This window comes from Lutzomyia longipalpis, chromosome 4 (genome assembly GCF_024334085.1).
Source record: "Lutzomyia longipalpis isolate SR_M1_2022 chromosome 4, ASM2433408v1".
Lineage (NCBI taxonomy): Eukaryota > Metazoa > Arthropoda > Insecta > Diptera > Psychodidae > Lutzomyia > Lutzomyia longipalpis.
Window position 1 is genome coordinate 5,992,003 of NC_074710.1, and position 17,489 is coordinate 6,009,491.

Sequence of the window (17,489 nt, forward strand, 5' to 3'; positions counted from 1 at the left end):
TTCATTGCGTTTTTATAACCTCCTCTAAATTGTAAAGATTCTACAGATATTCCGAATATTTAAGAATATTCTTTTATATACTTACAGGAAAACACCAGAAAATAAGCTTTAAAGAAATTATTTTCCTCACTAATAAATATTTTTAAAAAAAATCCCAATGAATTCCCTTCCCATTTTTTTTTATTCTGGAACTTATTTGCCTCCTAGAAAGATTCTAGTGTTAACTAACAAACAAACAATCCGGCCCACAACAAGGGGACTTTGAGATTGAAATATAAATTGACAGTGAACACAATATATGAGGGAGTATATATTTAAAGTTTATCCATGTGCTTTCACAGAGATTCCGTGGCTGTGAATTTGCCGATTGCGCGTATAGTGGGGATTGTGAAGTACTTCAATATATAATAATAGTTTATCATTTGCCACCCACGGCGGAGTGATTTGCAAGGCGTTGAGCATATTGAGTGTGGAAAAACAAACTCTAATCCCAGCCATTTGCCTGTTGTCACTTTTTGGGGAAATATATCAGTTGTTGCTTCACCCAGCAAACAATAATCCTATTTTGAATTATATGTAACACATTTTGTGTGCGAAAGAAAAACCTATGCGGAAATCCCTGGCAGATTCATCACGTCAATCCTTGCTTTTTAGCATACTTTTTTGAAGTTTTGCTGATAAAGGAACTTTAAACGTTAAATTTTTTTTCTTAGAATTATATTGTCATCCCAGATATTTTCTTTGCTCATATAAAATCAATCCTTTATGGGGGATAACCCAGATAGGTCCAAAATTCTTTTTTTAAATCAATTCTTAACCTATATATTAAAAATTTGATGTAAGAAGTTTTAAAACTCTTCCTTTAACCGAATCTATTTGATTTAGGTTAAACTTAAAACTTTTTTGTCTTTTTTATACACTCAAAGCCAACAAAGTAAAAGTTTTTAAGCGTAGTAAATGAGAAATTTGGATTAAATTAAGAAAATGTTTCTTCTAGAATAATTTGCGAACGTACCTACCAAAGAATCCTAGCAGAATGCATCAGAATTTTTTTTCTTTATTTAATATTTCGTTTTGCAAGAGGTGTTAAAATAAACATTAAAATTCAATCTAAATGATTTAAAATTAGATAAATGAGAAATATTGTATTTTAAAGACACATTTTCTCCATTCTGCAGAGTATTGAAAATTGAATTTTGCAATGAATGTGAGGAATGGTTGGAGAATCAAAGTCGAAAAAAAGACGAAATTCAATTTAATTCTCCTGACAGTGTTAGAGCATTGTGCAAAAAAAGCGAGAGAATAAAACGAAGAGAAACAAAATTGCATTTGCATTTGGTGGATTTTTGCAATTAAAATATCCCACTATAGGGGATAAAAAAATTTGTTAGGTATGCTTATTAGAAGAACGGAGAGAAAGTGTGAAAGAGAATTAATTTGAATTTAATGAGAAAATAGCTCTAGTTTAGCTCAGAGAAAATAATTTTTCAGCTCTTATTTGAATATTAGAGCATTGTATTGTATTGAATGGTGAGAAAACTTTTAATTTTATTTTTTGAATAATTAATTTAAATTTTTTCAAGAAATTAATAGACTTTCAGTGTTGCCAAGTCTAGATAAAATGTTATACATGCTCGTGGTAGAATGGTTAAAGTTTTTGATTCGTAATCATACTAACTTCGGTTCGAATACAGGCACTTTCCTCTTCAAAACTTTTTTTTTTTCTAAAACAAACAAAAACTTATTTATGTGATTTGATGATGTGAGTAAGTGGAAATCATTAGATTGTCTAATTTGAAGCTTGATTTATTAGCAACTTTAACAACCTCATACTCGCACTAACCCCATTCACATTTCAGACAGACTAACTTTTGTGCCAACAGCAATGCCTCTAGATGAAGAGACAAGTGCCACATTGAACCACGCAGGAACTTACGGTAAGGAAAGCTTCTTTAATCACACTAACTATTTTTTGGTTTTTCACAATTTACGTAAAATTTCTCATTAAAGTATCTTATTTTTTCAAGATTTTTTTCTTCAATGTTTTTTTTCTCTTTGTATTCCGAAGGAGGTGGTTCAGCAAATCGTGCGAGTATCATTGCAGGGATTATCCTTCCATTGCTGACACTTTTACTGCACTTGACGTAATATTGAAGGGTTTACACAGAGTGAGTGACTCAGTGATCAAAGAAAAGAGATTTAGAGGACATTTTATAAATGATTAAAAAACTAGTTAAATGCCTTAATTTATACTAACTTCGCTGCTCCTTGAGTGAGTTATGGGAGATAATTGACACCAAAAATGTGCTAGAAAATTTCAGACCTGAGAAAGACGGTGAAAACCTCCGAAATGTCGTTGAATTTTAAATCATCACTTGTTTCGAAATTTCTTAATAAATCAGTGCGATATATGTTCCATTCTTTGGTTATAAAAAAAAAAGATTTATTTTTATGTAGCTAAAATCAAAAAATTTCAAAGGGTTTATGGAAAAGATGGAAAATTTGAATTGTTTCAAAAACAAACAGATTTCCCTAAAAAGAGGAAATTTTTAATAAATTTCTGGAGAAGAGTTCTTGTCCTAATTCTATCCGATGCAATTCCTTATAGATTCTATTTTTTTTTTGAGTGAAATAATTTTGTCAATCATTAAAAAAAATTGAAATTGACGAAAAATAGAAAAACTAAAAGATTTTTAGAGAAGAACTTATTTTATATCTTCCGAAAGTCGAATTCTTGAGAATTATAAAATCTTTTTAAAATTTCTTTAACAAAATATTACTCAACGTCAGCTCAATCATTCTAATTTGCTAAATATCTGAAAGAATCCTGAACAGGATATCCACAAATGGCAAAAGAATTTTCCGGAATAGATATATTTAAAAAATAACGAATTTGTTGTTTAAAAATATTATTAAACACATTCTTGCTTAATATAAAATAATTTGCAAAATAACGAACTGGAAATTTTTTCTGTATGAAAAACTAAAGATTTTTTTAAATTTCGTCTTAGAAGGGTTAACTACATGGTGTCAATATCTCACGGGAGATTTGTAATATATAAAACAGAAGATTAAAAATTATAATCTCAAGTTTGTAAATCATTAGCTCTAATGAAGCAAAAAAGGATTGTAAAGGAATAATGTGTAAATATGCTGGTGTTTGTAGAAGATGGCAATGGACGATGGGGTACGAGGAGTTAATTTAATGACCAAGAAGTCACTGCAGCGTGTGCAAAAGCTGGACATAAAGTGTAATTAAATATTTCTTGTGCAAATGTTGGGGAAACATTCACCAAAGGCAATTTAATTAGGTGACTTTTTATTTCTCCCGTTTGGGGGGGCAAAACTTGCGCAATATTGCAAAGAGATAGCTGCAGAGTACACCCAGAACTTAATGACCAAATGGAAATTATTATATTGAATGCAATTTTGCATCGCCACCCACCCCGCCGAACCTCCCCAAATTTTTGCACGGTGCTGCAGTGCATTGCCAAAGAAGTGAAATGTGTGTTCTAATTTTGAATTTTGCAAAAACATGTGTTTTACGCACTGTGAAAGAAACTATATATATTTGCACATGTTGTCAAAATAATAAATAATTTTGTGAAATTTTCATGTACAAAGTCATTAACGATATAATTATAATTTTCTCTTTATAGATTCAATAAATAAATCACAGCACAAATATTATGCTTGAATTCATTTGGAAATTAATTTTCAGCGCCCCCATATACCCTCAGGAAACCCTTTTTGCAATATATACTGTCGCAATTTGCATGTTCTCCCCTTAATTAGGGTTGGGAGAAATTAAAGGAACAAACAAAAAGGTAAAGCTGGGAAGGAAGGGTAACTTTAAGTTTTGGAGGAAGAGAAAATTAGGCAATTTCCTCAATATATGGTTTTTCCTTTAACATTAGAAACTTCTAAACCTCTTGAGACCTTTTTTCGGGTCATTGAGATATTTTTGCTTATTTTCTAAATAACAAATAACCAAGGGAAAGATTATATTTATTTCTGACTTTCAATAAATTACATTTAAAAAATCCAATCTTTGCTAAAAGTCTCCATGAAATAAATGTGAATTTCTTGGAAAATCCTTTGAGATAAATGAGAAAGCTTCAGTGCACGCTATGCACTTTTGAAGGAATGAAAAATGCTTTTAGAGCCGTATACAATTTATATAAAATCCTACAAAAAAGGGCAAAGGGACATTAATCAGTGGGGACTTTTCTATTAAGCCGCAGTATCTCCAGCAGACGCCCCCAACTTTCACAACCACAACCCTTTTTTTCTCTTGTGACTTTCAAAGAAACACCGCAACTATATATATAATGTTAAGGAAAGAAATCCCCGAAGATGCAGTAAATGAGTTTTTGCAGCGTTGTTGATTCTTTGCCAATATCCATTCACTTTTCATGATACTAAAAAGAAGCAGCAGTGGTACGCAGGAGATTGAAAAGTTCACCACCCTTCTGGAGAAAGTCTCAAAGTGCAACTCTTAAGAGCTTTTCTCTTCATTTTCTCCACTCTTAATAAACTTGTTTGGCACCAAAAGAGATTTTCATTAACTTCCTCCATAGCTACAATATTACCTTTCGTGCTCTCCATTTAGCTTGGTTTCCAAGGGCTTTAGGGGATGATACAAAACAAAATTAATCGCCCCTGTATAGGAAAGAGAGAGAGAGAGGGAGAGAAAAGCTCATTGATTAAAGGAAAAGGTATTGTAAAAATATAGGCAATTATTTTTCAAAGAATTCTTTTTATCCTGATGATTCGAAGAAACAAAGATGGAATAAACAATTTTTTATCAAAATAAATTCTTATTTACCCCTTCCATGATTTTTTTTTCTATTTTAGATCTTTTTTCTTATTTTTTTTTTAATAATAATAATGATAATGTATTTTAGGAAAACGTTATAGGAATTATTAAGGAACAATAATAAATATGCTAAAAATATGTCGAAATAGCCATTGAGCCAAAAGAAAGATATTTTTGAGAGAAAAGAAGACACTCATGCGGATTAAGTAAAGACTATTACGGAGGAATCAAATCAAATTTCAAGTAAATTGGCATAAAACTATGGTAGACATTTTGGTGATGAGAAAAAAGGTCTGGTACGAAGGTAAAAAAAAACAGTGAGGGATGAAATGAAATTGGGAATGTTAAGTAACTTTGTATGGGAATGGGTGGGTGGCATTGGTTGAAGGATAAAGCGGCCAAGTAAGGGAATTGCAGAGCACAGGCCAATTATATCGCAGAGGGTTTTTTCATGAGGGGTGGAGGGTGTGTGTGTGCCATATGTGAGTTGGAAAATTCAAGAGATGTGTGCCTTCGGGGGTGCAGATTGGAATAAAATTGAATTTTATCCTGAAAAGATTTTTCCTCTATCCTCTTTTCTCTTTGATATTTTTCAATTTTCTCTCAAGCCACCCTTCCACCCACACCCCCCATTTATTTCACATCACCAAATATGCACCTAATGGAAACTCTCTAATGTATTCTAGGTTGAGTTGTCAAGATTTTAACTTGGATTTGCCTACTATTGGTCCAGGAGTTTAATCAGTAAATCAGTAAATCCACATCAAACAGCACACCCGGGTCCTTCTATTTCCATACATGCATGCCAATTCATTTGGAAATTTTCTTTTTTGAGCAGAGAACCCTCCACTATGGTTTGATTGAAGCAAAAGAACTTACGCAAAAGAGATACGAAGTGCAGTGAATTTATTCTGCGCACCAACCATGACCACCATGAACTTCATTTTCAATTCACATCACACAAAAATATGACTGAAGGTTGGTTGACAATTTCCGTCATGTCCACCCATATCCCCTCCGCCCACGTCCATACGGGCCTCTCTATAAGGTCAGAAAATATGACATAGTCCTCCCAACAAAACCACTCTTGGCTTAGTCTTCCGCATGTTACATAGAGTGCTGGCGACCGGAAGAAAGACGGCACAAACAGATGGACCATAGCTTTCAGCAAAACCCCCCCAAATGATAACTCAAAATATGTTCTCCTTCATTGAATCCCCATTCCACACACACCATAAATTGCCCAGACAATTTTGTCCCTCATGACTCGCCGTTTTTTTTTCTCTCCATCCACTTCCCCCACATTTCTGTGTCCTTGTTATCTTTAATGTCCCTCTAAATTTGGCAAAATTGTACGTAAAAGTTTGTTGTGTTTTCGTTGTAAGTTTAAGGATATAATCTATCGTCAGTAACACACCAAATTATATGGAAAAGTTTCGAGAAATTTTGTGGAAAATCAAATAATAACATCAAATGGATAATTAAACGTCAAACGTTGGAAAAGAAATGTCAAACGGATGAAAAGAATCGTCAAAAGGAAGGGAATCAATGTCTACTGCTGAAAAGAAAACATTAAATGTTTGAAAATAAAAGAAACGTCAAAGATGAAAAGAAACGTCAAACAAATGGAACAAATGAGAAAAATGTCACAGGGATGAAAATCAATTACAAACGTTAGAAAATAAACGTTAAACGGATGAAAAGAAAGGTCGAATGAATGAGAAAAAATGTCAAAGGGATAAAAAAATTCAAACATTAGAAAAAAAAAACGTTAAAGCGATGAAAAAAGTTAAAGGAAAAAAAACAACGATAGAAAAGAAACGTCAAACGTTAGAAAGGACACGTTATAAACATTATAAAATAATTGTCAAATTGAAGATAAAAATGTCAAACGTTAAAATATGAACAAAGGTAAGACAAGAAATGTCAAACATTAGAAAAGGAACGTCAAACGTTATAAAATAATTATCAAAGATAAGAAATGTCGAACGCTTAAAAAAACATAACTTTTAAAGTTCGAATTTTAACGTTAAAAAAGAAACGTCCCAAACAAAATATCAAAAGCTGTCGATACGAATGCAACAAAATAATCTTAATTCACACAAAAGCCTTTTAAAGACCTAGTCTTAATCATTCAATTTTAGGCGTTCTTCAAACTATCTAAGCCACTGCAATTTTGAAAATTTAATAATAATTTTGCTTGTCAATTTATTAGTTTCTCAGAAGTTTTCTATTTGGGGATGATGTGAAAAACACAAGTTTTCTGCTAAATAAATAATCAATTCCTGTGTATGTGACAAAATATGGGAATTATGCAACACATAAAGACCCTTCAACACTTCAGCAAAACTCCTTAAATTCAATTTACATTGAGGTGTGTCATTCTCATTGTATATTCCACCTATGCGCATAAATTAATAATGCATGTAAGTTGAAACTTGGAAAGGTAGTTAGTTTGCATCTCTAAATCCATAATTTTGGTTTGAATTAACTATAGATTTTATCAAGAAAACATTTAAGCTATCAAAAGATATATTTTTTTTTACTTTTGAAGTATTCTAAATTTTTAAAAAGTTCTCTGACTCCCTGAAAGGTTTCATTCTGGATAGTTTTTCTCGAGAAATGATGGAATATTTATCTATTTCCAAATAAACATTTTATATTTTAATGTTGCAGAATGTTGCAGATAAGGAAAGTTTTGTAATTTCCTCTATTTGTTTGTAGTTTTCGTTTATTAGAAATTCTCAGCGATACTTTAATGAACGAAAAAGTTAGCTTTTCCTCTCTGGCATGATGATCTTTAATGCAAAGGCACAAAATGACAGCAAAAGGTACGAAATAATTAAGTATGTATTTTCCTTCACTGAGAAAGAGGAGAATAAACTTTTTGGTGTGAATGGGAGGAATTTCAATTCCTTTTTTTGCATACAAAGAGTTTTGTGAAAGTTTTTGGATAAAATGTTGCAAAAGTTCCTAAAAGCGCCAAAAGCTCACCAAGCTAGAATGAAGAGAATGGCAGCATTTCTGGGGTAAAATGTAACGTGCGATTTCTCGTTTCAGCTGGAATAATTCAGGTGGAATTGCCCTTTTTGCAGAACACGGAAATCCGTTTCACAGTTTATTTTCTTGGCATGTAAGAAAATGACAAAATATTTTCTTATATTTTACACAGTCACGTCACATATTTTGTACAAATTCTTTATTTTTATTCTTTTATTTTCTCTCTTTCAAAAGGTTTTCTTTACCCCTATCAATGGACTTTGAACATTGTATTTTATTGTATAGGTAATAAAATTCTTATTATATAGAGTTTTTGAAATACTTTGTGTGTAAAAAATGAAAGTTAATGGTTTGATCTTTCTAAGTTCTTTAGAGATTTTTCCCTAAATTCTTTTCTCGAAGAAATTTTATTAAAAATTTATTTAAAAAACCTTCTACGATTCAAGGGATAGCCTATTCATTGATATTTGGGGATTTTTTCCATTCGAATCATCATTTTTGGCATTGAATGAAATTTGTAATCCTCGTGAATGCAACCCCGTATGTAAATTCCCAGAAGCCACATTGCGACCCCTTTTGTAATAAGCCCATTTTATTGTGCCCTCACCACCCGCAATATTACGACGACACAATCCATGACGCGTCGCTCAAAAGCTACTCTCGCGAAAGCTCATCCCGACATGTGTCATTTTTTCCCAATTTCCCCAACATCACCCGGGAACCTCGGAGTTATTGGGCACGGGTGTGCGAATAAACCCTAGGCTAAGAATTTTTTTCATCATATATGCCAAAAATCCGTCCACTTCATAAAAATGGAATTTGTGTTTTGATATTAATCTCTCGTCCCACATGTATGGGAATCTCCCACGTGTTGGATGCCACATACGCCCCCACATATGCTTTCGAAAATGACCTTTTTTTGCTAGTGGACTGAGCTCTAATGGGGATGGTGGGGGAGACAAATATTAATACAAATATATAGGTTCATTTTAGGGGATTTTGAACGGCCAAAAAAATGTTTTTCCTATCCATGTGAAGCTTAGAAGTTTTCTTTACTTGAATCTTGAAGAAGATTTAAGAGATTTAAGTTTTATTTATGTTGTTTAAATAAATATTATTCATCCTTCTTCAAAGAATAGTCCAAATATTATGAAAACTTGAGAGCTCTTTCGAGCAATATTTCAGTTAATGTTGAATTGAACTCAGATATAAGGTGAAATTTACTAGTCAGACAGTCTTTAGTTTTCTTAAGAAATACTTCAATTTTCCTAAGATTTCTTAAGTCAGGTTAAATCAGGGTTTTAGCCCGATTTTACCCTTTTAGCTCAATTTAGCCTAACTTGAGAAATCTTTAGAAAACAGAAAATTTCTTAAGATGTCTTATAAGTTTTCTTAAACGAAACTTAGAATTTCTTAAGTTGTCTAAGCAAAAGTTAAGAATTCTATAGATTTTTTTTTAATTTTAAAAGTTTTTTTTTATTTTCTTAAGATTTATTAGGTTTTCTTCAGAAAAACCACAGTTTCTTAAAAGTAACTTGCAATTTCTCAAGTCAGGCTGAATCAGACTAAATGCATATTTTCCGAAAGGCTTTTACAAATTTTGAAGCCCGAGGACATTAAGGAAAAATCTTCAAAAATATCCATTTAGCCCGATTCATCCTGAATTAAAACATCTAAATTTCGCTTAAGAAAACTTAAATCTTTAAAAAAAAATTAAAAATCTTAAATTTTGCTTAAGAGATTTAGAAAATCTTAAGAAAAGTTAAGAAATCTTAAGACTGTCTGACTAATGAATTTCACCCAAAGTTATTATTTCAAAATTGAGGAATCTTATTTTAAAATTGACTAAAAAAGTTAATTCTGAACCGAAATTCCTAAAATTTCACGTAAGAAGTTTTTGAACTTTTCCCTTTAACCGATTTTATTCGATTTTAGTAAAAAATGAACTTTTCATGTAATTTTTTAATTAATTCTAATTTAATAATTCTTTCTATACCTCCTACTTGAAGCTTTTTTTGAAGAAAGCTTATAAATTAGTAAATCCAGGAAAGGATTTTCAGTTTTTTCACCACAAAATTAAATATAATCAAAATGCATAAAATGTCATTAACTCCTTTTAATTTATCTCCTTCTGCCTCCTTTGCTAGCTTTTGCATGGCTTTTGCTGTTTTGTGGAGCGAGGGATGGGATAATAAATCATGTAAGAAATATGAAAGAGGGGTGTTTCATATGGAGGGATGAACAGCATCCTAATGAGTCAGTGCACTCACAGCTACTGCAGCAAATCCCTATGCAATTAACACTTAATCTCCCCCAAATGCTTTTGGCAATTTAATTTCATCCACTATACGCTTCAGCCCGGACATAGCAAACACCCAAGCACAGGGACCTCTCCTCTATACGGATGTCCTCCGCCCATTTGTACTTTATAGTGCTTAATATGAGACCCTGTGGTGATGGAAAAACACATATAGCAAATACACATTAAAGTGGCAAACTGCATCAGCCCCAAAACACTGCACTGTACTACAGTAATACCTTTTCGACCCGAAAAGCGGGATTACCCATCATGGAGTCTGCATGGGAATTTACTTTTCAGCATGCACATGCCATATGCAATGGGATTACAAATGATGACTAACCCTCTTCCAGAACTTGCAAATGGGACAGCAAATATGGTTGAGATTGACTTTTCTGCTTATACACTCTCGTAAACCATTTTTACTTCCCCATTTTACGCAGGAATGCAGAAAGTAAAATCCTATTATGTCCATTAAAGACTTTATGTTTAAAGGATTAAAATTACATGAAAAAATCTTTTTCATAGCTATGCAACCAAGAAATCAAAATGATTAAATTTATACAAATATTCCGAATATTTTCAACCAAAAAAAAATAATTTATAGAATAATTTTTAATTAAATTAATATATGTTGATTTAGAAAATCAAAAACACATTGTTTCGGTAAATGAGGAAAATATGTAGCATGAATTTATGCTAGATTAAAGTTTGGGTAATTTGTTGTGTTGTAGTGCAATAAGGTAATGTTTATGGTAAAGTTAGACAAATTCAGATGAAATTTGCAAACACGGAAGTTTATCCTTGATACAGTTAATTTTAGAAAAGAGGAAATTAATGCTCAACATTATTGCTGCAACATACTCACAATTACATTGCATAACTCGCAACAATATCGAGAAAATCTTACAACTGTATTTTCATCCTTTTCACAAGCTAGTTAGCTTTCAACTCCAAACACGATATTTGTGGTTTTGAACACTCAATGGAATTTGAGAGAGATTTCAAATGGCCATTGGAATATTCACATTTAAAGGATAGGGGAGAGCGGGGCTAAAAAAGTCACTTAGGGGTTTAGAAACAGCTCAAAATATCATATTTCCCGAAAAGATAAAGCGAAATGTATAGCTCATTTCTTTAGGAAATTTACTGCCCTACAACTCTTTCTCAGATCATTTTGTTCTATCTAGCAAGGGAATATAATATTTTGAGCTTTTTCCAAACCCTTAAGTGACTTTATTAGCCCCGCCCTCCCCTATTTATAAGTATAGGGCTTAGTATAAATGCTGGTGAAGTGGCTTAACGTATTAACATTTTCCAGCATTTATGCTTACAATTGATATATATTAAATAAGTATAGGTATCCAGGAAAATTCGCCTAATTTGACCCTTTTTGTACCATTTAAGTACAACACATATAATGAAATTTAGGAAAGTGAACACAACAAAGTAGTTGAAAGAAAAACAATATTTAAAAAAAAATATTTTGGCGCTACGTCCCATATAGGAACAGGGCCGGCCGCCCTATATGATGTTGTTGTTCTCCTTGCGGAGAAGTAGTGGGAGGCCTTGCTAGATACTACCACGTGTGGGCCATTTTACAGATAGGAGTGTATCAATCTCCTGATCCAACCGGTCAACGTGATCTAATTGCACGTTGGCGGATGGGGCGCGTTGCCGGGTTCTGTATTCGAACCGGCGACCTTTGGATGCGCATTCAAGCGCTCTATCCACTGCACCCCAGGCCCACAGTTGAAAGAAAAGAAGGGTGAAAATTGACAAATAGCTGCGAATTTTCATGTAATTTAGTTTCCCTGTATGAGAAACTCTCCCAGCTATGTAGCCAACCGCCAACATAGCATTTCAATTGAAACATAACTAAAACTTTCAATTCTATTTGCTCGTCTGTCGCAGGAAGTTTGTGTCACGGCCGCAAGTTCCCACTCGATTTTGAAGCCATTTCCCTACCCAGCTCCTTTTTCCATTGCACCACCCCACCCTATGTGGAATTAGAAGCTTAAATTTGTTTTCCGAACCCAATTCCTCTCCTGTTCCCCAACATACACCTTCAATGGAGCTTTTCTAGATGAGAGAAATGAAAATTTTGTTGGTACCACATTCCCTGTACACACCTCAATTTTGCGCACACTGTGTGACTTTGTGTAGAAAAGTACACAATGCAAGAGAATTTGGGGAATGTTTTGCCCAAGTTACGAGAAAGAGTTGTAAATTATATAGATTTCCTTTTTTTGTGATCTAGATAAAAAAAAAATATCGAGAAAATATATTTTTCTACATTTTTGGAACTTTTTGAGCTTTGGCAGAGAAGTAGAGGAGACTGTGGAAGAGTTGGTGATATACTTTTTTAATTTGTACAAAAAATCGTGCTTTTATCTTTACAAAAATCGAATGGATCGATTTGAAATAACGGTTTTAGAACCTCTTGAACAAAATTTCAAGAATTTCAGTTGTGTCAACTTCTAGATAGGATTGTTATGAAACAAATGTAATTTTATTTTAAATCATTAAATTCGGGCGTACACCCCTCTTACAAGAATGATTATAAAAGAAAATTTTAAAAGAAAAATTATAAACAAAAAGAAATCAGAAAAAATGCATTTTTATGTTATGGTTTCACAAAATGTCTCTTTTGAAAAGACAGAAAAGAGTTAATCAGGTTTTGTACGGGAAAACTTACCTTCGAGGAAGCAATCGCTACACGGAAATCTTGTAAAGAATCGGAAAATAAATGAATAATAGTTAAATAGACATCCCATTTTCTTATTTTTCACTAAGGAATTAGACGTGAAAACTCCTCAAACATTTCTCCAGAAATACATACAATGACGTCACCGCTGAGTTGTTTTAGGTTTTTTTAAATGCATGAAGCATATGCGTCCGATGTTTCCTATGGGAGACAACGAATCTTTATGTTTTGTGTATTGAAATGGAAAAAACACAATAGTGACGTCATCGTATGTATTTTTATTCAATTTTTGTAGAATTTTCCCAGCTGATCTTTCAAAAGAAAATTTAATAGTCCCTTTGGCTATATATTATTTTTTGGTGCCAATAGGCACCTTAAGGAGTTTCTCAAACCACATTTCGAAAGCTATTTCTACCTCATCAGGCCTCCAAAGTGTGTAAGAATTTATATTAGTTAATAAAATAATTATAATATTTGATTTATATAAATTTTCTAATTGAATTTATTAAGTGATCTGAGAAATATTTTAGCTGTGTTTCTTTCAGACACAGCTTTTGTGTACCGAGCAAAATCGAAAGTCGTCAGATCGGGCTCAAACTTGGGATGAGCACGAATTAGGGTCCCCACATTCCAAAAAACGTATGCGCCAAAAAATTTTTTTGTCCGGCCGGCCGTCCGTCCGGCCGTCCGGATTATAAACTTAAATTGCAAGAGAACGGTAATAGATAGAGACTTGCGGTAAACGGGAAAGTTTAAAAGTCGATTGGAAGACGTCCGATTATGACGTCAAATTTTACCCCCCACCCCCCCGTCCGCCATTTTGAATAACCTCAAAATTTTGTTTTCGCTATATCTCAGCCGCTATTATAGCTAGAGGGCTGAAATTTTGATATGTTGTAGGGGCCACCAAGAGCTTTCCAACGATACCTCATTTTCGAAAATCGGTCAAGCCGTTTAGCCAATATGGCCGCCACAATTTTTCATCGAAAATCGACCATAACTCGAAAACGGCTTGACCGATTTTGATCAACCCGGGGTCAAATGAAAGATCTCAACAAACCCTACAACTCTCTAGAACATCCGAAGTTTCAAAAGTGACCGCTAGGGGGCCAAAAATCAAAAACAAAATTTTCGATTAGTTTTCGATGAATATCTCGAAAACGGCGACATAAATTTTCTTCATTTTTTGATATGTTATAGCTGACCATATTATCTAGCTCCATGCCAAAAATGAAGAAAATCTATGGATCCGTTCTCGAGATATAGCCTTCCAAAGTTGACATGTCATATCTCGGGTTCCAAAGTCCGATCTTGATCAACTCAAGCGCAAATGAAAGGTTTCGAGAAACCCTACAAATGTCTAGAACATTGCAACTTCGAGAAATGAACGCAAGAGGCGCTAAAGTCAAAAACAAAGTTTTCGAAAATTTCGAACTCGAATTTTTCGAAAATGGCGACATAAATTTTTTTCATTTTTCGATATGTTATAGCTGACTTCAAGACCTTTCAAACAAAAAAAAATTTATGAAAATCTATGGATCCGTTCTCGAGATATGGCCTTCTAAAGATTTCTTAGGGTATGACTTTTCTACTTTTTTCCTGACTTTGCGCGTTTTTAAACTAATTCGCGTTCTAGTTTGCTCTCACAAAATTGGTAACACTGAAAGAAACACAGCTCTCGTAAGCTTGGTCAGCTTACCAGTACATTTATGACTTTGTCCTCAATTATTCCTCGAATGAGCAGTTTTCTTTTTTGGAAAATGTTTTATGAAATTCTCTACGAATTTTATACACTTTCACTGCAAAATTCAGAGAAAAAAAAATTTCTTCATCCTCTATCTAGATAAATTTCCCTAAAAATCAATCAGTTTTGTTGTGTTAGTTGGAAAAGTTTTATGGGCATGATTCGCTTGTGTTATAGTGAAAATACACAATACGTCGCTCAAAATAGGAATCCCCTGTGTTGGGTTGGAGAAATAAGGGTGGTGTGTATGTTTCTGTGTGAAAAAAGCTTTGTAAAAGTGCATGAGAATGGGATCAGGGGACGATTTATGAGATGACATCGAGGAACATTCGGGGAAGCTTCTACGCCACCCAGTGTGTGTGTTTGTTTTCGACAGACGCGAACAACATGTTGTATCTCTTGTTCAAGCGCCCGGGTCAGGGGGATGCAATTTTGCGCGACATGGTTGAGAAAGGGTGGAAAAAAAGTGAGTTTACGAATGTGAAAAGCATTCCATTTGATGTTATATACAAACACAACTGGCGTAGAGCGTGTGGCTTTTATGGGGCAATTTCCAAGTTAATTACCCTTCCCACATACGGTGACCCAACCCATGCCTAATTAAATACTATTTTAATTTGATTTACCTGGAGGCCGTATAAATGGGTGGGGGGGGAGGACCTTCCATGTGGAATGAGCCTAAACCGAAAGTCTCTTTCCGAATGTACACTAACACCATTTATATGATATATGTTGGAACATAACTGGAATTGAACGGGGGAGGAGTTCTATTTATGTATTTTATTCCATATAATCCTCCGGTAGTGATTTGTGAGTTTGAAAGGGAAAAAGCTACCTCGTCCTCACCTCTTTCTCTCTTTGGGTGGAGTGAGTTCTAATTACTTCATGCGCGAAAGCTTTTACTACTTAATGCATACGGCTGGGACATAATTTAAAGTTTTATTGCACCAACTCCCGTTCTGTGGAAACTAATTTTCCAACATACCAGCTGGGAGAGATGGCAGACCCCAGATGAGATAATCATCTCCTCTTTAGATTGAGTTTGAAAAGTGCAATGAATTTTTTTCACTCTCTTTTCACAACGTAAAATGAGAAAATGTGCAGGAAGTTGTAGAAAGTGAAAATATAAGGAAAAGCTCTAAAGATTCCTACAGTTTCCATCAATTTCATCTGACAGTGTATACATATACATTGAAAATAAATTGGATATTGCGAAGTTTTTTTTTTTTTTCAACATTTCCCCATCGTTGAAGGTTTGTTCATGAGTCCATGTGATGAGAATGGAAAAGATAGGTAATTTCCTTAAGGAATAAGGTAAGGTAATATGCACTCACAAATGCAATTGACAGCGATTGGAAAAACGCAGTGAATAAATTTAGAGTGTAGGGGAGACCGGGGTTAAAAAAAGTCACTTAAGGGTTTAGAAAAAGCTCAAAATATCATATTTCCCAAACAGATAAAGCGAAATGTATATAGCTCATTTCTTTACTAAATTTACTGCTCTATAACTCTTTCTCAGATCATTTTGTTCTATCTAGCTAGGAAATATGATATTTTAGGCTTTTTCCAAACCCTTAAGTGACTTTCTTAGCCCCAGTCTCCCCTACACAGAAGTTGTGTTTCTTTGGGGAATCACAGCTAAAAAAAAAGTGGGAGACAGTCCATGAGACAGGTATAAACTGAAATTCATTTTCCAACGCTGACTGGAGAAAATTAGATTTTTCTACATAAGTACATATTGCGCCAGAAAAAAAAACGATCTGTGTTTGAATTCTAATTATATCCGTACTATTCTAGAAGGAAATTGATTTTTTATCCTGTACCTCGCTATGTAAACAAATATTGGAATCCGCTCAAAGGATTACAAGGATTAAATTCAGGACTCTGGAAATATTTTATTATAGAGATATTTGATAAAAAGATATTTTTCTCTAATCATAAATTATTTTGAATTAAGAAGTTTAAATTAAGATGAAAAGAATTTTATAAAACAATTAAGAAAAAAAGTAGGGGGAAAACAGGATGAAGGAACAGTGGTAGTTATCTAGATAGTAAAACCATGAAAAAAATCAGCAAAAAATATATAAGTAAATGTTTGAATTGGTAGGACTCAAGAGGAGTTAAAATGTATGTACTATGCACCAACATTTCTAATTGTAAATTTAAATCTTTTGCTGAAACAACGCTCTTTTAATCGCGATATTAATTTTGTGGATTTTTTCAAATGGCTTTTCTCATTTAGAACGTCTTATTTTGCCTCTTTTGTGTGAATTTTATGCATTTTTATCTTGGAAAAACAATTAAATTCATAAAAATTTGGAAAAATACGATGTTTCACGTTTAGGTATACGTATGGCCCTAAAAAACGCGAAAGGGTTAAACTCATACAATATAGCTACATTTACTAGAAAAAGTGGTAAAGGATTTTATTCATTTTCTTCTAGAAATTTCCCCATAAGTCTGCAGCAAAACAAAATAATATAAATTCAGAACAATGGGAAATGTGTGAAAATGTGCTGTGAAAATTATTTAGGGCATGGGAAAATACTTTTTTTTTCATTCCAGTATTTTTAAGAATCGAAATTTTATCCAAAACTGTTTTTTAAGCTCACTTCTACCCTATGCGAATTATTTTCCAACTCTCTCGAAAAAAATGAAAAAAATAATTTTTTTCCAAGATTTTCCACTTTTCTTATATTGTTATCGTTAAGCTATATAGCTTAACAATATACTGTGAATCACCCTTAACGATGTACCATGACTGATGTACAATGTGCATTAAAAACTTTCAATGTATTTTTATGGAATGTTTTGTTTTTCCGGGAATTTTTTAATTGTTACTAGAAAGAGCTTTTTTTTTTAAATATCAACTACTAACTTTTTTGAACAACTTTTCTACGTTATTTTCTATAGCAACAAA

General features: G+C 33.2%; 1 protein-coding gene across 7 annotated transcripts in view; it reads left to right on the top strand.

Annotated features, from left to right (window-relative positions):
- Nucleotides 1-3,685, top strand: part of LOC129795895 (uncharacterized) — a 32,469-nt gene extending 28,784 nt beyond the window's left edge. For 4 of the 7 annotated variants that reach the window (XM_055837434.1, XM_055837435.1, XM_055837433.1 and 1 more), the window contains exons 6-7: nucleotides 1,860-1,937; nucleotides 2,069-3,685. In XM_055837434.1, coding sequence (XP_055693409.1) covers nucleotides 1,860-1,937; nucleotides 2,069-2,148 — 158 coding nt within the window. In that variant the 3' untranslated portion in view covers nucleotides 2,149-3,685. The remainder of the gene's footprint in view (nucleotides 1-1,859; nucleotides 1,938-2,068) is intronic. The other 3 variants (XM_055837439.1, XM_055837436.1, XM_055837437.1) reach the window with 1 other exon arrangement.
- The last annotated feature ends 13,804 nt before the right edge of the window (nucleotides 3,686-17,489 follow it).